General features: G+C 35.4%; 1 protein-coding gene across 3 annotated transcripts in view; it reads right to left on the bottom strand.

The window, feature by feature from the left end:
• The window catches only part of CUL3 (cullin 3), an 86,139-nt gene that overhangs the window by 43,898 nt on the left and 21,678 nt on the right, over positions 1-20,563 (bottom strand). Inside the window, exons 2-3 of one of the 3 annotated variants that reach the window (XM_037139229.2) lie at positions 19,905-20,102; positions 2,329-2,442 (exon numbers count right to left, since the gene is read on the bottom strand). In XM_037139229.2, coding sequence (XP_036995124.1) covers positions 2,329-2,442; positions 19,905-20,102 — 312 coding nt within the window. Of the gene's footprint in view, positions 1-2,328; positions 2,443-18,655; positions 18,753-19,904; positions 20,103-20,563 lie in introns of those variants that run through there. The other 2 variants (XM_053666324.1, XM_037139230.2) reach the window with 2 other exon arrangements.

Raw genomic sequence — 20,563 nt, 5'->3', positions numbered from 1 at the left:
TCCTGGGTTGCAGGCTAGGGCCCCAGCTAGGGGTGTGCGAGGGGCAGTTTGATGTTTCTCTCCTCCTTTCTCTCTCCCTTCCCCCCCTCTCTAAAAATAAATAAAGTCTTTAAAAAAGTAACATGATATAAGATTGTGTGTGTATATAATTTTAAAATACTTGTGTTAGTAGAGCAATGGACCTGAAATTACAAGTGGACTTCTACCTTAGTGTTAGAATATAAAGACTCACCAAATCCAGAAGTTAAAGAGAACAGCAATAAGCTAACTTGTTTCACATTTATATCCCAAACACTGCATGTTTTTATAAACTATCTCATTTCCCCCAAATGTCAGCACAACATGAATCTTTATTCCGAAAAGGAAAACGAGGCTCAGAAACACTAAACAACTTATTGCACCTTTTACCAAACCCTTGAGAAATGAAGCAGCCTCTTCCTGACCCCTTGCCACCATGCCCTGTAAGACCAGGGGTCACAGGTTTGACTGAATTTACCAGCAGAACGTGCTTGCTCTCACTGAACACTCGGTCCACACATTACCTTACTGTGTCAAGTAAAAGACACTAGGAAAGCTCTACAGGGGGGTGGAAATGGGAGGGAGGTGGGGAGCACTGTGGCGGGGGGGGGGGCTGGGATGGGAATAAAAGACAGAAAACTGTACTTGAGCAATTAAATTAAAAAATGCAAAAAAAAAAGTAAAAGAAACTCTCACTACTACATTACAACTAAAGAAAATAAAATAAAATTTTGAAAAGCAAAAAGTAAAAACTTAGAAGAAAATCATTATTTCCATTTCCCAAATATGAGCACTGATATAATAAAATGTTATTAGACTTGGTCATTTTGTAGTGACAGAATAATTTAGCAGCTTGATGGGTTTAGTTTCATTCTATAATCATACTGAAGTTAAAAAAAAAACCCTGATAGTTTATCACCTTTAAAATAATTAAACACCTTAGCTCAAGTCAATGTTTTTCAAATTGTTGTGGTGAACAAGGTATTTCTCTTAACTGAAAGAAATAACAGTAACAATAGGTGAAAAAAAGAAATGTACAAAGGGGACCCTCCCAAAAATCAGCATTATCTTCTGGAGGGCGGGTCCCTTTGTAGTACAGGCCTCCCCCAAGAGATGAGTGTTCTAGGAACCCATGTGTATCAGTGTACACACTGGCATTGTTGTGAGAGGCTGTGTTCAGCTTCAGTGATTTTGTTTTGAAGACTCTTTCAATGTGTTTGCCCATTTCATGATGGGTGAGTTACGAGTGCACCTGCCCACTCCACACGGGGTGTTCAGCAGTTTTTAACCAAAAACTGCATGACCCCTGCCTACCCCATCCTCCCTATTCACCCGATCTTGCCCGATGAGACTTTTTAAATTTTCCTGGATGAAAAAAGTCCCCAAAGAGAAATGTTTTACCGATGCATAAGAGGTGAAACAAGAAAGGGCAGAATCACTAAAAGGCATACAAATCGATGAGTTCAAAAACTGTTTTGAGCAGTGGAAAAACGGTCTTCATAGGTGTATTGCATCAAATGGAGAGGACTTTGAAGGTGACTGAAGTTTAAACATGTAAGAATACATACACAATTTTTTATAAGTAAATTCTGGGATTTTTTTGGTCACCCCTTGTATATCTGAAGGATATACAGCAAGGATTTACTATAGGATAAACAGATGGCAGCTATTAGAATACAGTTATTACAAAAATATTTGAATTAATGACATCCCCTTTCACTGAATATATAACGACATTAGGTTTTAAAAACATGTAATAGAGCCCTGGCTGGTGTAGCTCGGTGGACCAAGCGCAGGCTGTGAACCAAAGGATAACCAGTTCAATTCCCAGTCAGGGCACATGCCTGGGTTGTGGTCCAGGTCCCCAGTGGGGGCCACGTGAGAGGCAACCACACACTGACGTTTCTGTCTCTCTTTCTCCTTCCCTTTCCCTCTGTCTAAAAATAAAAATAAATAAAATCTTTAAAAAACATGTAATAGAATAATTATCTCCCATCTATCATGTTGCCATTTAACCTTACACTCAAGCAATGGTAATCAAGTTTTTCAGTATTTCCCACTTTGAAGCAAAAATGCTACAGATTGAGGAAAAAAATAACATCTTATGCTCCAAGTCTTTCATTCCAATCATTAAATATATGAAACACTAAATCTTTTACTCATAAGCTAAGGTGGCCCCTGCAATAATAAAAAAAAAAAAAAAAGCACACCTTCCACACTGACATATACTATTCAACTACATGTAACACAAAAAAAACATTTTGAAGTATCTGACTTCTTAAAGGAGAAACAAGTAAAAACTCTACTTACCATATACATTAGTATGTCTCTGATCATCACCATAGCTGTCTGATGATCATTCCAAGCTTGATTTAGCGTTTGAAGAAAGTTGTTATTCAATGAATTAAGTACATCCTCTCGCACCTATTAACAGAAGAGTTCATTACAGTTTGTTTATACACACACATATGCACACGCTCATATGTTTACATGCACTTATCTGTTCAATAAAATAATGAAGTGGAATCTTCAACTTTAAAGAAATGTTACAGACCAGTAGAAATATTTTAAGCTATGATATAACCTATGTACGGACAACTAACGAATGTGCTTTGTATAGTCCAGGCCCTTCCCTTGACCTCGGAAATCATAAAGCAACCTCCTGGGCATTTCTTAACATCACAGTCAGAATAAAGTCCTGAACACTTGTAAGGAAATACAAGCCTCTACAGAACCGGCCCCAGGCCATTGCTCCAACTCCACCTTCCCTCTCTCATCTTTGAAGAATGGTGAGACCACTTATTCTGGAGCAAAATTACCTGGGCTCGAATCCCAGCTCCCTGACTAGGTGTGTGACTTTGGGTAAATTATTTAATCCCTATGCTTCAGTTTCCTTACATGTGAAATAGTGTCCACTGTGTAGGATTGTTGTAAGGACTGAATTAACACTCCTAACACACTTAGAACAGTGCCTGGCACTCACTAAACACTCAGGGAACATTAACTATTAATTTAGTACACTCTACAACGGAGCTGCATATAGCAAATGTGCTCTGACATTTCTTCTGCCTTGATTCACAGCTCACTCCCTCATTTTTTCCTACTCAAGTTTCACCTCCACAAACCGGTTTCCCCTGACCACCTATTTTAAACAACCACGTCTATCTACTCCTTTACCCTACAATTAATTTTTCTGCACAGCACTCATAACTACTCACTATATTACTAGTTTATTGCTTTTCCCACCAAAATCAAGTTCCACAGCAGCAGGGATTCTGTCTTTTCAATGTCTGGTGCATGTATATTAAGAACCTGTAGCTCATCCCCACTCTCTAATCCCTGATACACTTCCAACATGGTAAGCTCTTTCAGGACATCTGCCTTTTCCCATTAAATCCCCCTAGTCTGAAATGCCTTTCTAATGCAATCCTGATAAGACTAGTAGATTTCCAGAATTTCTTTGCAAAATCCACAAGCATACTTCCACTTTCTTCAGTAAGAGGTTACTGACCACTTCTTCCTGCTATGCTGTTAGTCCAGCAGAAAGTATTTAACTAGAGAACAGAATCTAGACTCTGGTTCAAGCGCTTTATTGTGAAGAAGTAGTGTGTTTGTCCTCTAAGTTCCCTGTAACTCTGGGACTATACTGCCAACCTCTGCCAGTTGTTCAAATCCAACTAATCTTCCATGGAATGGTATAGCTCCGTTCTGAGTAACTCCAGCCTTACCAGACATCTGTATCTACAAATAGCCTTTACCACAAATAATCTGCAATAGTAAATTTTTTTCAGGTTGGGGAGAATCTGAAGTCATGATGTTTTTTTGAAAAACAAATTAATACATGAATTGAAGTATATAAATATCTATAAATCTGAATTCTGAATACATGAAATAAAATGTCATTGTGTATTCTAACTAGTGTAAACAACTGGTTGGAAGTGCCAAACACCGAAAGAAAACACATGTAATACACTATTCTCAACACATGGGAGAATAAGTTCAAATTGAGAAAACTGTAATTTATTTTTTTACATATTAGAGGAAATAAGGTCTTCAAAAGATATTAGAAATGGGGATAATACATCTCTTTTAAAACCACTAGCCTATACTTAATCTTTTGTTCACAACTGTATTTTGTCTTATACACAGATGTATTTTGAAGCATCTGAACTTCAAAATACATCTCCCAGAAATTCTCTCATAAATGTTGACTATATCAAAACTGATAAACATCCATGTTGGTTAGTTTACAGTACTGTGTTTAACAAATACTATTATGCAAAGTGGAAAAAGTACCATCTACTTAAACCTATTAATTCTAGCACTTGTCAGATACGAATTCCCAAGAAAGCTAAGAACACAAGTTGAGAATGTAGCTATTTACAAAATTCTTCACTAAACTTCATATTTTCACTGAACCACTAAATTTTGAGCATCAATTAAAATCATGACAATACTAGAGATACTCTACCACATAACAAAAATGGTATCTTCCAAACACGAGAATATTTTGCAATTAATTACTTTTAAGGACTTAAGTAAACCTCTGTATACTGCTTTGTTGTAAAAATTAAGTTATGTATTATCTATAATAAAGTACTCTGATTTTGGAAAACAAAAACGTGCTTGGTGTATTTATTTGAATGACTGAAAAAGTGATAAAATATAGTATGTTTTTCAAAATAATACTCTTTAAAGTAAAATATATCAACGAGTGTTTACAGAATATTTATACCTGACTTTCAACAAAATGTGATTAACTAGCACAAGCTGTCATAAATAAAGCTTTATTTCCATCATACTTCAAAAAATTATCCTTAGAAATCAGTAACAGAATATTACTAAGCAAAAAGTAGCTATTGAGAGTTAATTTAATTTTATTTAATTTTGAGTGACTATACACACATATGCCTAAGATGTAAAATAAATGCCTTAAATACCCTTGCTGTAACCGCCTCTTGATTATTCAAATCAGTCTATGAGCAAAAATTGTTTCTTTAATATCATCCCAGGAAAATATGTTTCTACTCTGATACATTACAAGTAAATGGATATCTGTTCAACTAGATACAATAAAATGGTAAGAATCAGATGAAAATCGAACTTTTATGAAAATTAAACAGCTTGAAAAGAAAAAGTGGCATATAAATAAAAAATATACATTAAGTAGAAAAAATTAACCTCATTTTATCGGTTATTTACGTAACAATACAGAAATTTTGAAAAAGATTAAAAGGGGGCAGTGTGGAGGGTTGCAACATCATTAGTCTCACTCTCCAAGACAACCAAACCATCCGTTTTTACACCATCAAAGGCAAGTGGGAAGGAATCCTGCTGCAGAGGTGATACCAGAATCCAAAGGGGCCTGCCTGCAGATATGCACAAGGTTATCCATATGAAGAGATGGAATTTGAAGGGTGAGACAAGAACCAGAAAAGCCATGGAAGCTGAGAGCAGGATGGAGTTTGCTATGACACAGAGACTAAAATGAGTAGTTGGAAACTGAGGGCTGTGCATGGCAGTGAGCCTTGCAAAGATAAAGCAATATACAGAAAACAGTACTAAAACAGATCACGAGCCTGGTGAATAATTACAATAATTTGAAAAGCAATAGATTTTAATCAAGGGAACAAGAAGACAAGACACGGACTTGGAGAAAATACTTGCACAAGCTGCATCTAATAAAGGACTGTTCAATCTTGTTTCCTGGCCATGGGAAAATTATGTCATCACACTTGAAGTCACAGAGCCTAACAATGATGTGGAGAAAGAACTGTATACAAAGAATTCATAAAACTCAGCAGTAAGAAAACAAATAACTAAATTTAAAAAACTGACAAAACCCCTGGCTCGTGTAGCTCAGTGGATTGAGCACGGGCATGGGAACCAGAGGATTGTGGTTCGATTCCCAGTCAGGGCACATGCCTGGGCTGCAGGCCAGTTCCCAGAAGGGGATGCATGAGACGCAACCATGCATTGATGTTTCTCTCCCTCTCTCCTTCCCTCCCCCACTAAAGATAAATAAATAAAATCTTTTAAAAAAGTGATAATTAAAAAAAAAAAACTGGCTAAACACCTGGACACCTCAACAAAAAATTTAGTTGCTAAATAAGCATATAAAAAGATATTCAATATCTGATCACCAAAAAATGCAAATTAAAAATATTATGGGATACCACTACATGTGAATTAGAGTGGGCGAAATCCCAAATGCTGACAACACCAAATGCTGGTGAGGATGTATATTAACAAGCATGCTCATTCATTGCTGGTGGAAACACAAAATGGCACCAGCCACTTGGAAGACAGTTCGGCAGTTTCTTACACAACTAGATATATTCTTACCATAATGGTCCTGCAATTATGTTCCCTGGTATAAATACCAAAGGAATTGATAACTGATGTCCACACAAAATCCCCCACACAGATGTTTGTAATTGCAGTTTTGGTCATAATTGCCAAAACTTGGAAGCAACCAAGATGTTCTTTAGTAGATGAACAGATACGTCCAGACAACAGAATACAGCTATGAAAAGACACGGAGGAACCTTAAGTGCATACTACCAAGTGAAAGAAGACAATCTGAAAAAGCTATATATCATATGATTCCAAGTGCTATATGACACTCTAAAAAAAAAGTAACTAAGGAAACTGTAAAACCACAGGTTGCCAGGGATTAGGGTGGAAGGAGCTATGAAAAGGCAGTGAAACTATTCTCTTTGGTTTTAACAAAGAGAAGCAGAGGATACATTCCCTAATGTATTCATCAAAACCCACAGAATGTACACCAAGAGCAAGCTCTATTGTAAACTACAGACTGGGTGGTGACAAAGATACATCAGTGTAGGTTAATCCTTTGTAACAAATGTGCTACTCCAGCGTGAGATGCAGAAAGCAGGGGAGGCTGTGTGTGTGTGTGTGTGTGTGTGTGTGTGTGTGTGTGTGAAAAGGTATATGAAACATCTCTGTACCTTCTGCTCAATTTTGCCGTGAACCTAAAACTGCTCAAAAATAAGTCTATAAAAAAAAATGGGGCCTACCCAAGATCCAAAGAAAAAATGTTTTGTTTTTCTCATAAAAAAGAAAAAAAACAAATGTATCCACTGGCATAAAAGAACCACACTAGCCATTTATGTACACAAATCTTTTTAAGTAGTTGGAATAATTATTACTGATGGAGTCCTGACTTTTTTTAAACCACTGATTAACATTCAACATTAACCTTTGGTTTAGGAAAAAAATATCTAGTTATATGTGGCACATCATTTCCAAAGCATCTAGTAATTAAAAGAAAAAGGTCTATTCGAATAAAACAAAGAAAAAAATGTCATCTGAGGTTTTAAGCAACTTCTTACATCATACTAAAAGCATGATGGATAAATAAAAAATATATAAATTCTGCTCCATCAAAAAACTTGTTCTGCTCTGGCTCAGTGGATTGAGCGCTGGCCTGCAAACCACAAGGTTGCCAGTTGGATTCCCAGTCAGGCACATGCCTGGGTTGCAGTCCAGGTCCCCAACAAAGGGCACATGAGAGGCAACTGTACATTGATGTTTCTCTCGTGCTCTTTTTCTCCCTTCCTTCCCCTCTGTAAAATAAATAAATAAAATCTTAAAAAACAACAAAAAACCCCACCTTGTTCTGCAGATAGTTAAAACAATAAAAAGACAAGCTATAGATGAAAACATCAAATGACCTGTATCCAGAATATTGACATATATATGCATACATATATACACATATTTTTTAAACTCTCATGCAAGAAAGTAAACAATTAAAAAATGGAGGAAGGACTTGAATTCACACTTCACCAAAGATGACAAGTAAAGGTAATTTTTGCACGTGAAAAGATTTCAACAACATCAGCCATTAAGGAAATGCAAATTAAACCATGAGATAACACTACATATCCATTAGAATGGCTAAAGTAAAGTCAACTGACAGAACAAAATGCTGATGATGATTCCCAGCAACTAAAACTCTCATATGTCACCAAAAGGGTAAAGGCACACAAAAATGGTACAGCCCTTAAGAAAAACAGTTTGGCAGTATCGCAGTATCTCATGAAGTTAAATATATGCTTACCATATTACCCAGCAATCCCACTCCTAGAGAAAATGAGAATGTATATGTACACAAAACCTGTACATAAATGTTCCAAGCAGCTCTATTCAAAATCACAAGAAACCGCATACAACGCAAACAAATGTCTTAAATGTCTTAAGACAAGTAAATAGGTAAATGGATAAGCAAACTATGGTACATTCATACAAAAGAATATTACTCAGCAATAAAAAAACACTATTGATCCATACAATAGCTTGGATCAATCTCAAAATAATTATGCTGAATGAAGAAATTAGTCTCAAAGGGTTACAAACATTCCGTTTATATAACATTCTTGAGAAAACAAGACTACAGTGACAAGAGGACAGATCAGTGGTTGCTACATATTAGGAGTGAAAGAAAGGTGCGACTATAAAGGAAAAGCAGAGGGAGTTTTCTGGTGTAAGGGAATGTTCTATATTGTGAGGTATTATGGAAATCTACACATGGGATAAAAACCAAAGAAAGTGCATGATAATAAAAGGCTAATTTTATTATATAACTTGCAATTATGATTCCCAAGATGGGTACTGCTTTATTACTATACCATAAAGGTAAGCTATGATACCACAATTTTTACCCATAAAAGCAATTTGAATGCCAAATCATAAAAAAGCTGTGAATTATTTTGAGTATATCGACCTTATGAATGATCATGCAATAAATCAAACTGGCATACTAGATTCTTTATTTCTGTGAATATGGCTTTTCCTGACCTTTTTCTTACACACTTAGCAAAGATTAAAGTGGAATTACTAAGTCAAAAGAAAACCCTTGTTTTCCAACATCATAATAAAACATGTTCACTGATAAATTAATGCCCAAGTTGCAAAAGATACACCTTCAAACCAAACAAATTCCTGGCCAAGGGAAGAGGAGGAGGATGGAAAAGAGCATGAAAGGACAGCAGGCATGAGCTTGCCCTTGACTCTTCACATCCAAGTATCTTCCTGGAATGACAAGGTGGTTTACTCTGGGCCAGCAGCTCTTGGCTGGTTGGAAATTTGAAGGACAGTAATAACCTGCACAGTACCCCCACCCTCTAACGTGTGCGTGCACGTGCACACACACAAAATTACTTTTAATCAATTAAAAAATTTCACCGTCTAAGTTTCAATGCCTGAGGAAAAACCCCAGGCAGCCAATTCTAACAAGACTGTCTAGGTAATACAAAGAAATTCATCAGCTAAAACTAAGTATAAAGATTTTAGTTCTAGACTTCACTGAAATTAAAACTGATCCATATAATTAATGATGGTCAGGATTAATGGAAGTTCAGTCTCAAAACCTGGGACAATATTTAATTCAAACATTAATTAAATCTCTGAGTACAGAAATTTGTATTTAGCATTATTTTGCATTAAAATAGACATCATCTATTAAGAACATAAAATGAAGCATGAATAACAGGAGCACATGCTAACTGTACAAAGACTAAAAAAAAAAAAAAATCACAGGGATACTATAATTTTAAGAGATAAGACCTCCTAGAAGTCTGTAGTATTACAACATTCAACCGGGCGCTAAAACAATCAAATTAGTATTTGCAATTTTAGGACAGGTACTAACTAGTTACTTAGCCTATCTGGTCTGTAGCTCCTCTGACCTGTAATATGACTGGGCTTAATTTGATCAATGACATTTATAACACACTCCACTAAGATGCTTTCATACCATTGCAGGGCAGGCTCCAATTCCTCTCATTAAACATTATTTCTATTGGTTTTGTACGGTTTTAAAAGTGGGTTTGATTTTCTACTGTTTTAAAATAACTGAGAGCCACTGGATGTCTGCTATGCATCTTTTTTACTTAAAATTCTGAAATATTTTGCTTGTTTCATTGGTGAAACCAGAATATTTGCATAAGTATGCAACATTTACCATAACTTAAAAAAATTTAAGTTCTCATTTATAACACTTGAATTTTTCCAGAGTCTTGCCTATATGATCTGGGGGCTTGTCACTTTATAAATTATACCAGCTATGTAAACTGTGTTTTTTCCAGAAATGCCATTAAGAAATTGTTGAAAATCTCAAAAAATTTTTTACTTCATCACACCAGAGTAATATGACTAAACCTATCAATAAAAGCAGTGTAGAAATGAATCTCAATGGCAGCTAAGTCTTGGAATATAGAAAATATTTCTCCTAATCTAACACAAATAGTTAGAAAAGAGTTCTACAGCTCTTTGCATTACCCTGGGAATTCTTGATTTTAAAGGTTAAAAAGAGATAATGCAATGTTTTGCTATTTTTATGTAACAGCCATAGACAATGAATAGTGGCCACACAGGAGTATGGATGCCGAAAAGCCCGTCTTATTTTATTTTATTTTTTAAATTTAGAGAGGGGAGGGGAGGGAGAAAGAGAGGGGAAGGAGAAAGAGAGAGGGAAAGAAACATCAATGTGTAGATGCCTCTCTCCCGATTAGGGACCTGGCTTGCAACCCAGGCCTGTGCCCTGACTGGGAGTCAAACCAGTGACCCTTTGGTTTGCAGGCTGGCACTCAATCTACTGAACCACACCAACCAGGGGCTGTGCCTGATTTAAATCACAGATTCAACACTCAGTGGATGTGTGACCTAGAGAGACTTAATTACTTTGTATATCAGTTTTTATAAAATAAGAATAATAGCACCTACTTTAAGAAGGTGTTTTGTGGACAAAATGAGTTAACATACACAAAATACTTAAAACAGTGCCTAGCCTACAGTAAACGCCATATAAACATTTTCTACTACTATAATATTTTCTGTATTAAATATTCATAATATTACTATGTATTTGAATCTTGTCACTCAAAGCATGTTCCAAAGAGCAATATCATGGTCAAGATCCTCATCATCATTACTTGGAATCTTGTTAGAAATGCACAAACACAATCTACATTTTATCAAGATTATCAGAAAATTCATTAAAAGTTCCTTAAATTCTGAGAAACAAGTGACATTAAACATATACATACCTGTTCACATATTTTACACAGCCATTTTCCAAACCCTCAATTTCCACTCAATTCTTGCTTTCCTGTCCTCTACACAACATTTCTCCATTAGAAGGAATTCTTTTACTCCATACTTTGAGGAGCTTGTAATGTAGCCAATTTCCTATGATTTGTATATTCATTGTAAGTTAGGTGAATACATGTTGTTACCTCTCCTAATACATATTAACACCTCGAGATTTCTATATTTCAAAGCAAGCTTCTCCTAAAGTTAGGAGAATTAATCTTAACTGTTACAGATATTTAAAACTTTCTAAGAATTCACTAATGACAAATGATTCTTGAATAAAATTCACTGTCCTCTTGACATTTTCTACGCTGACAGATCTGTTCTCATTTTCACTGAATTTTTAGAATAAAGGTGGAAATCTAGATCAGAGGAATCAAAACAGTATCATTAACAAAACAAGATAGCCAATGCAGGGCAAACTTTTTTCCTGATGCTGAAGGAAGATTCTGCTCTAAGTAATTTACTAATGCATATAACGGTAGTATCAACTTAAGCATTTTGCAAAGAACAAGCTACTTTAAGTGTCCAAAGTGAAGCTCTTAATTCAAAACAATACATAAAATCTCTACCCAAAATAACACTTCAAATATTAAATTATTACTTCCAGCAAACAAAATCAGGATGCTAGGCACTGGGGGATACAAAATGCATCACCAAGCCACTTTAAAATCTCTATGGGGAAAGGGAGGAAAGAGGAGCCTAACACTAGCAACCATATGATATTAATACAATGACTAGTGATAAGAGAAGCCATAAAGTTAAAGGGAGGGGCACGCAGGAGGAATTAATACAACACACTTTCAAAATTTCATACATAAAGAAAATTGGGTACATGTTCAAGCAAATAATCATCTAAATTAGACAGTTCTGTAACGATTTTACTTATTTTTAGACAAAGGGGAAGGGAAGGAGAAAGAAAGGGAGAGAAACATCAATGTGTGGTTGCCTTTCACCCACCACCTACTAGGGACCTGGCCTGCAACCCAGGCATGTGCCCTGACTTGGAATCAAACCAGCGACCCTTTGCTTCGAGGTAAGGTGACCAGAGACCAAATGCTTAGGAGACCAGTGCCTGGCACTAGTAAGACCTCAACAGGCAGTTTTCTGAATGAATGAAAAGTGAGCAGGATGAAGCCCTCTTATTTTGTCTTCTTCCCATCCAAAGTAAGGTATTATTTGAAAAATAAGATACATGAATAGAAAGTTTGAAAGCCACTGGAATAAATGTTTCTTTTAGCAGTAAGAACTTGCTTCTAGTAGAGTTAAAAAATCAACATCTTTTCTGTTCAGCTGCTTTTTAAAGAGGAAAACACATCTTCAAAGTATAAGAATTAGGTTTTACTTATAAGGCTGCATTATTAATAAATTACTATATTATTGAGTAATAATTTCAAAGAGAATGGAAAATGAAACATAAAACAAGCGTAAGAAACCTGTTAAGTACCACAAAATTAAAATTCTTGACATGTAAAAACAAAAGAAAGTTTCTCCCCTGACTTTAAGAAATAATTTAAAATGGAAATGATTCCATTCTGATTTTATTCTGTGTCACATATTATGATGAGGAAACAAACTACAAAAACTATGAACCTCGTAAGTCTTAAAAACCCCAAATTTCAAGACACATAATCATTTTAAAGCTCTGGCTAACAAAAACAATCCCAATCTCACTTTATAATTTAATAATCTAAAGTTCAGAAAAGTCTAGTAATTTGTTCAAGACTGTTGGTGGTGGAATTAGCCCTAAAGTCCACATCTTCCTATTTTCCACCCAGTACTCTTCTGTTGCAGCTGCGTATTTTTTCTTATTAAATACGAAGTGTTCAACACTCAGTAAAAGAAAAGGAACAGTCCTAGGTTAATGTACTGTGACCTTACAGACGATCAAGCCTGAACCCCAAGTAGGAATCTTCTAAAAGTAAGCAATCTCCCCCAAACCAAATACTTTAAATATCATAATTTTATCAATTATACCTCAATAAGCCTGTATAAAACTTTTTAAAAAAGGCAACTCAAGGCTTATAGAACCCTGACCACTAGTAACTAGTAATTATCTTTACTTTTGAATTTAAAATTGTCTTTTAATGTTACAAATATACAGAAACAACTCAGTTAATATTGCAATTATTATATAGTTTAAGGTGCCACTAACACTACGCTCATTTTTCAGTCTCCGCCTCAATCCCCAAACCACTTGAAATGTTTAAATTCAGAGTTCAATCTGGATCCCTTATTTCTTTTCTGTGATTTAAAGCCCTAGGAGTAGAAGTGATTTCTTCTACTTCTAGGGCTTTAAATATCATCTGTATGTTCAAAACCCCCAAATTTACATGTTCAGTCCACACTTCTCAAAGAACTGGATTTGCATACCCAATTTCACTGGCATCTTAAAAGTAACCTGTTTAAATAGAGTCCCCCCCACCTTCCAAATCTATATCAAGAAATGGAATCACTGGCCCTGGCTGAATGGGTCAGTTGGTTGGAGCATCATCCTGTATACCAAAAGGCTACAGGTTTGATTCCTGGTCAGGGCACATGCCTGGGTTTCGGGTTCAATTCCTGATCAGGGTGCACAGGGAAGGAAACCAACAGATGTTTCCATAAACAAACAAACAAACAGACAGACAGATAGTAAATAACCATATCCTCTGGTGAGGATTAAAAAAAGTAAGAAAAAAGAAATGTATTCACTGAGTTGTCCAAGAACCCCAAACCTGGAAATCACTCTTCCCTCTTCTTCAATCTGATGGCAACAATTTTTTTACATCCAAAATACATATACACATCTTAAAACTGAACATTTTTCTCTAACCCCATTGTCACTAGACTGGTGCAAATCACCAGTATCACTCACCTGAAGCTAGTGAATTACTCCTTTCTGTCCCCCTCACTTCAACTCTCGAGCCCTCCAACTGATGTACCACACAGCAGCCAGAGTAAAGTTTTAAAACCCTAATCAGATCACATCACTTGTCTTGCTTACATGGCTTGCATGTAATCCTTACATAGGATAAATCCTTGCATGGCTTCCTACTGTATACATAAATCAGTATGAAGTCCTTATACCCAGGCTTCAAGGCCTGCCATGATCTGGCTTCTGCTTCTCTCTCTAAACTCACCTGGACCCATTCTTCCTCATTATCAATTCTTAACTTCCCACTCACAACAGGCCTTTTCTTTCTCCCCTTTACTTTCTCTAGTTCAGAAATGTGCAAAAGATGGCTTGCTATCTTTCTAAAATACCATACATTTTTCTTGAAATACCACCCGCCACTCATTATATGTGGTCTATTAATTATATGTGGTTCTGTGCTACAACAGGAGCGTCAAGAAGCCTGGACAAAGAACGTATAGCTTGCTCGCTTGGAAAGTTGAAAACACTACCTGGTCCTTCACAGGGGGGAAAAAAAAGTCTTAAAAGCACTCCCTTAGCTTGGAATGCTCTTCAACCCATTTGTCTCATGAACATCTTTTTCATCCTTCAAGTCTTAGGTTAAAAATCACCACTTACTCAAAGAGCCATTTCTTGGCCTATATAGTAGTTGCCCTCATCAATTTTCTTTATCACTGTATCCTGTTTTCTTCATTGTATTTTATAACTAAACATTTGTTTATCTGTTCCAGGGACCAGATGCAGTCTATTCATCAACAAAGTTCTTACACTTAAGTCAGAGCCTGGCAAATAATAAATACCTGTGAATGCTGAATTCTGCAATGTCTCACAAGGATACATTTGAGGCTTTAACAAAATAATCTACAATTTAAAAATACTCAAAACTGGAAAATAGAACTTGTTCCCTCCAATGTAACTATGCTTTTAAAATTATTTCATTCAGAAAAAAATGTTAAAAAATAATTCCTGCGAAATCTGAAATGTTTTTCATATTTACTAAAATATGACAAGATTCTTCTCAAGGCCAAGCACAAAAGCCACATCACACCCTCATTTTTGTTTTGTGGTCTTGTGAAATTCACTGAATTCCTTTGGGTCTCAGTTTCCTCAAAGGGAACATTCTTCTAGAGATAGAAAGAAAATACTACCAAGAAACAGAAACTGGCATTTGGATTTTCTATGCCTGCTTCAATTTTGTGAATTCATTTCCAAACTCAATAGTTGACACTTTCATCCCAAAGATGTGTTCTCTCTTCACATGCCCTCTGACAGTTTGTACCATTCTGCTTTACCAAAAAGGTTCCTCAAAATGTTCACTATTCTCATCTTGAAATCAGGGAACTGACAAACTATAGTGAAGCGGCACTGACTCTATTGATCCTAAGTAAAAATTGTGTTTCCTTTGAGTTCTTCAATGTGAAGAGATAGGCTCTGGCCATCAGCACTAAAACACTAGAAAGGTTCACTTCAGTATGAGAACCTTTAAGTGAAGGTTGGTTCACTTTGCTCTAAAAAAATTATAGATATGTATATATGCCAGTTCAGTTAAATATTACAAGCACAATGAACAAAAAAACTGATGAACAGACCATGCAGTAACGCTTTCAAAACACAAAGGGAATATATATTCCTTGGAACTGACGACAGTTACATCAACAGAATCTTAAACCATTTCTTCATCTTCCAGTTGGAAGGTGGAATGTTGAGACCTGTGATACTGATTTTCATGCCAACTGCACTCAGCACATTTTATCAGAAACATCTCTAAATGTCCTGTTTGGTAGAACAAGTATGAAACTTCCTGCATCAGAGGACAAACGGTTTAAGCTACGGTATGATGGCCCTAACCTGCCAGTTAATAGACTCGTATCAGCAGTGTCTCCACACAGTAGTATTTACAGTCAAATTTTCATAAAAGTAAAAATCAAGCAAGAAAAATGGAAAACACAAAAATGAAAGCACAGATACAGCAGAGTTTCAAAAAGTAGTTCAATTGAGATAAAGAATTAGATATACTGAAATTGGCACATCTCCTAGTCAGAAACCGATAGTTTAAGCTGAGCGAATGAGTGTTTGTGAAAGAAAAAAGTTAAAGAACATTTTCAGATGTTGAAGATATATCATTAAGGTCTATGTAAAAACAATTAAGAATTTAGCATATATTTTTAATTTCTTTAGCACACTCAACAAAAATACATGTTTCTCTGGGATAAATTGGGGGAACTGCTATATTTTGAAATGACAGTTAACCTTATATATAGGACCACTTTAAGCAACTGAAAATATGCTAAACCTCTCACAGTTACCATGGAGTTATTTGTTCACATGACTTCAATTTCTACCTAACCATACTGCAGAGTCCAAAAACCAATCACTTAAACATTGACCTCACACTCTGGCCTCCTCTCCTCACTTTTTGGATAAGCCAATTCTCACTACAGCACAATAACTACAATTGTTTTTCTACATCTGTGCCCAAGCTGCAAAGCATTGATTAAAAAACACAAAACAAAAACCCAAATACACATTTGGGCCATTTTCTACTGAGCTATTGTTTTCCTTACTTAACAATTCCTAAGTACATTCTCCACAAAGGCTATTTCAAGCCTCTTCATCTTATTTTCAGAAGTCACGTGGTTTAATGATCCGATTTGTAATAGTTTTAGAACTAAAGAATCTTGGAGATATTATTGCCAATTTCTTCATTTTAATTATATAAACTAAGACTTAGAATTTAAAGGACAAAATTTAAAGGACTACAGCTTTCCAAACATTGTGTCAGTCCCCCAAGGGACTCCAACATTGCTGAAGACCCCCAAGCTCCCTTAAGGCCAGCATATTTACTGCATGTTGATCCATTCACTACGTATGTATGCTTCAGGAGCCAATCTACAGAGAGGTCAAGGACTCAGGCTGAATATCTAGGATACTGACTGAGTATCTAGGCCATTTACTAGCTATGTGTGTCTGGACAAATTACCACTTCTCTGTGCCTCAGTTTCTTTACTTACAAAATAGAGATAATAGCAGCATCTGACTCACTGGATTGTGACCATTAACTAATACTTGTAAAAAGCATTAGAACTGGATCTGGCACATAATAATTAATAGTAATTAAGAGCCAGCTGTGACTGTTATCATTCCCAACAGAACTCTGGCAAATGAGAACATGCCCCTCTTTTACCTTTACTCTCCCCATTGTTGCCAACTCTCTCCACGTGCAAAAACTCAGTTGTTCCAATCTTCTCCCCTTTCAAGAGTTTTAAGCAAAATTCTTCCACTCTATTCCTCTTCTTTCTTTTGATGCCAAGCTTTGTAAATTAGTTTTCTTTCCCCTCCCCCATCCCTATTTGATCAGTTTGCTCTTAAAGATTCATCCCTTGACTCTGGGATTTTCGTTTTCGGAACTCCAATAACTCGTTCCTTCGTACAGGCTACCGAATGCCAAACTGATTGTCAGTGCTGAGCTCCTGCCCAAGCTCTAATCCTGTGTATCTCCAAACACCCATTTCTACTTGAGCATCTTATTACAATCTCACACTCGATTTTCTCTGACCGTAAAATAATTTCTAAGGTGTCTGCCAACTATAAAAATTTCCAATATAATCTAAAACAACATTTTTCATTTCCTCTACTCCTTCCACATCAGTTTCCCACTCCAACTTTACAATAATTCTATTGGTAGGACCATAATTCTCGCAGTAACCAAAGCCTATCTAGTCATTCTTCAGAAGTTCTGGCATCATCACTTCATTTCTAGCCTATCACTATACTCTGATTTTTCTGGGTTTCCTCTTGCTTCTATCAAATCACCTCTCAATTCTACATGTCTATTATTTCCATCCTAATCTTCCTAAAATACTGTCACATTATCATCTACTTAAAAATATCTAATAAACCTCAACTATTAGTCCAAATCCCTTAACTTGGCAATCAGGTTGTTCTCCAATTTGTTCCCAGACCATTTTTGCTGCACTATAGTTCAATAATCCCAATAAATTATTATATATATATAATTATATATATACACCTCAAACTCTACTATCTGAGCGTACATTTCTATATAATCATGTGACAATCTGCAATCCTTGGAATGCCTTCCACACTGTGAACTTATATCCCACACTTGTCACAGCTCAGTTCAAATTGATCCTTTTGCATGAAATCTTACAGCCCAGGGTAACTTAATTACCACCTATTAATATAATGCTTCACGCTGTTATCTAAATGTGTATAATGTCTCTCACATCACAGTAAAAACAAACCTAGGAAGGGATAGTAGTATATATCTCTTTATATATCATATAGCCACTGTATTTTCTTAGAAGGCTGTGCATAGTAGGCACTTAACAGAAAACTGCTGATTTGTTTGGAGAACGCAATCACCTGCTTAATGATACTACCTTCTGCCATATAATTCCACTTAAGGGAAAAGACTTGCAGAAAGAACAGTAGAAATAAAAAGTGACTATTTTGTAACCACTAGAGTAATAATGATTCATGCAAGAATCATCAATGGATGCTAAAACCATTACATCAAAATTTCTTGGGGAACAGGATATTTACACAATCTCAAAATATATCTGAACAAATTACTTATGAATTACAAAGGGAAAAAAGTACCTTTACAGTGGAGAAATCTGGCGAACACCAAGTGATCAAAGTTAACATCACCAATAATGGGACAAACTGACATCATGTGCCTCCTGATGTGATGCACTGAGGACACAACATCACTTATGTATTATTCCTGCCAAAAATGCATAACCTGAAACTGGTCATGAGGAAACAATCAGACAAACCAAAAACTGGGGGACAACCTGCAAAGCAACTGACCTATACTCTTCAAAAAATGTCAATGTGTTACAAGGCAAAGAAAGGCTGAGGAATTGTGTGTGTGATCCTGGACTGGATCCTGGATCAGAAACAAACAGCTATAAAGGACATCTCTGCTGCACAGCACAAGGGTGAATTTACATGTGGACTGTATCAGATAACAGTATCACAGCAATATTAAACTCCCTGGTTTTGAACACCATTCTTTAGTTAAGTGAGAGAATTCCCTTGTTCTCAGGAGTAACACTCCACAGTATTTGAGGGTAAATAAATCTAAAACTCATTCTCTAATTGTTCAGCAATAATAACATCAATAATAGTAATAATAGGTATCAATAAAAAGATGGCAAAAATGTGGTAAAATGTTAACAAGTGAATCTATAATAAAACAGACCATTATACTATTGGTGCAACTTTTCCATTCTTTCAAAATAAAATTAAAAAAATTAACACTCTAATACCACACAAAAACTCTGAGAAGTTTTTATTTATCTGTGGCATTTACATTTTACCTGACAATCTTAAAGAAAGACATACTTGCACTGGAGAAGTTTGCTCTATAAAACAAATGTTCTAAAAAAAACTTTTTGGAAGCAAAGAACCATTTTATAATGTTAACAGCCCATCACTACATTTTTTAAATTTACATTTGTATAGTAAAACTCAGGTAAAATCAATAAAGTCAATTTCGAATGGTGAAAAAATCTTAGACAGTATTTTTTTTAAATGTGGTTTTATGTTTTCAACTATACAGAGAAAGTGGAGAAAACTAATATTGGCTGATTATGCATTGTAAGGAAAAAAGATCTATAATTAACATATTCATAAGCATTTGTAAATTACTGAAAGTTTGCTTCCTTAAAATCTGATTACCTGATTACAAGTTTGAGTAACGTTTTGTAATACAACCAATTAATTTTTATTTCTATAAGCTTCCTGGAGCCTTTAAAAACAATACTTCTAGTCAAAGTAAAATATGGTATAAAGGATTTTCTAGAATCAATATAATTAGCAACAGTCCTTTAAAGTTGGATACCTTATTTATGAGATGTTCGGTAACAACTTCTCTTAGTCCAGTGTAGAGCTTTTCTCCATGTTTATGCAAAACCATTGTATATGCATTTCTATAGAGCTCCTCAAAACTAAGACCACTGTTATTCTTACGCTGGATTTCTTGAATTGCATTTTTCAGAAGGTCCCAAATGCTGTTTACATATTTTTCATCCATGGTCATCTGTAATATCCAAGAGAGAAAAAGAGACAAAAAAAAAAAAAAAAGAAAGAAAGAAAGAAAAGAAACACCAATGGTTGAAATTTGTCTGTATTTGTCCATATAGTAAATTATCTAATAATGATAAAGCTGTATGATTTATAAGGATATTAATAACCTGTTTTAACAGAAATAAAGAAATACATTTAAAATAGTTTTCAGATAGAAACATTTTTTAAAATCCTTTAAGATCTCCCTCCCTTATCTACAGAACCCTCTACTTTAAATAAAATTATAATCCCTAATGTTAATACTTGCTTTAGGTGAAAACGTAACATGTCTTTCCCCTAAGTTTATTTAATACAACACAAGTTCAGAGATTTCCTTTCTTGAAGATTTACAGAGTTCCTAAGCAAATTCAAGATTGGGAGAAGATCTGTGATTACAAACAAAACAAAACAAAACCAAAACACCCCTCCACATGT

The sequence above is a fragment of the Artibeus jamaicensis genome, unplaced genomic scaffold, assembly GCF_021234435.1.
Source record: "Artibeus jamaicensis isolate MK-2021 breed Jamaican fruit bat unplaced genomic scaffold, CSHL_Jam_final contig_1015, whole genome shotgun sequence".
NCBI lineage: Eukaryota > Metazoa > Chordata > Mammalia > Chiroptera > Phyllostomidae > Artibeus > Artibeus jamaicensis.
This window is presented reverse-complemented; position numbering and strand designations above follow the sequence as displayed.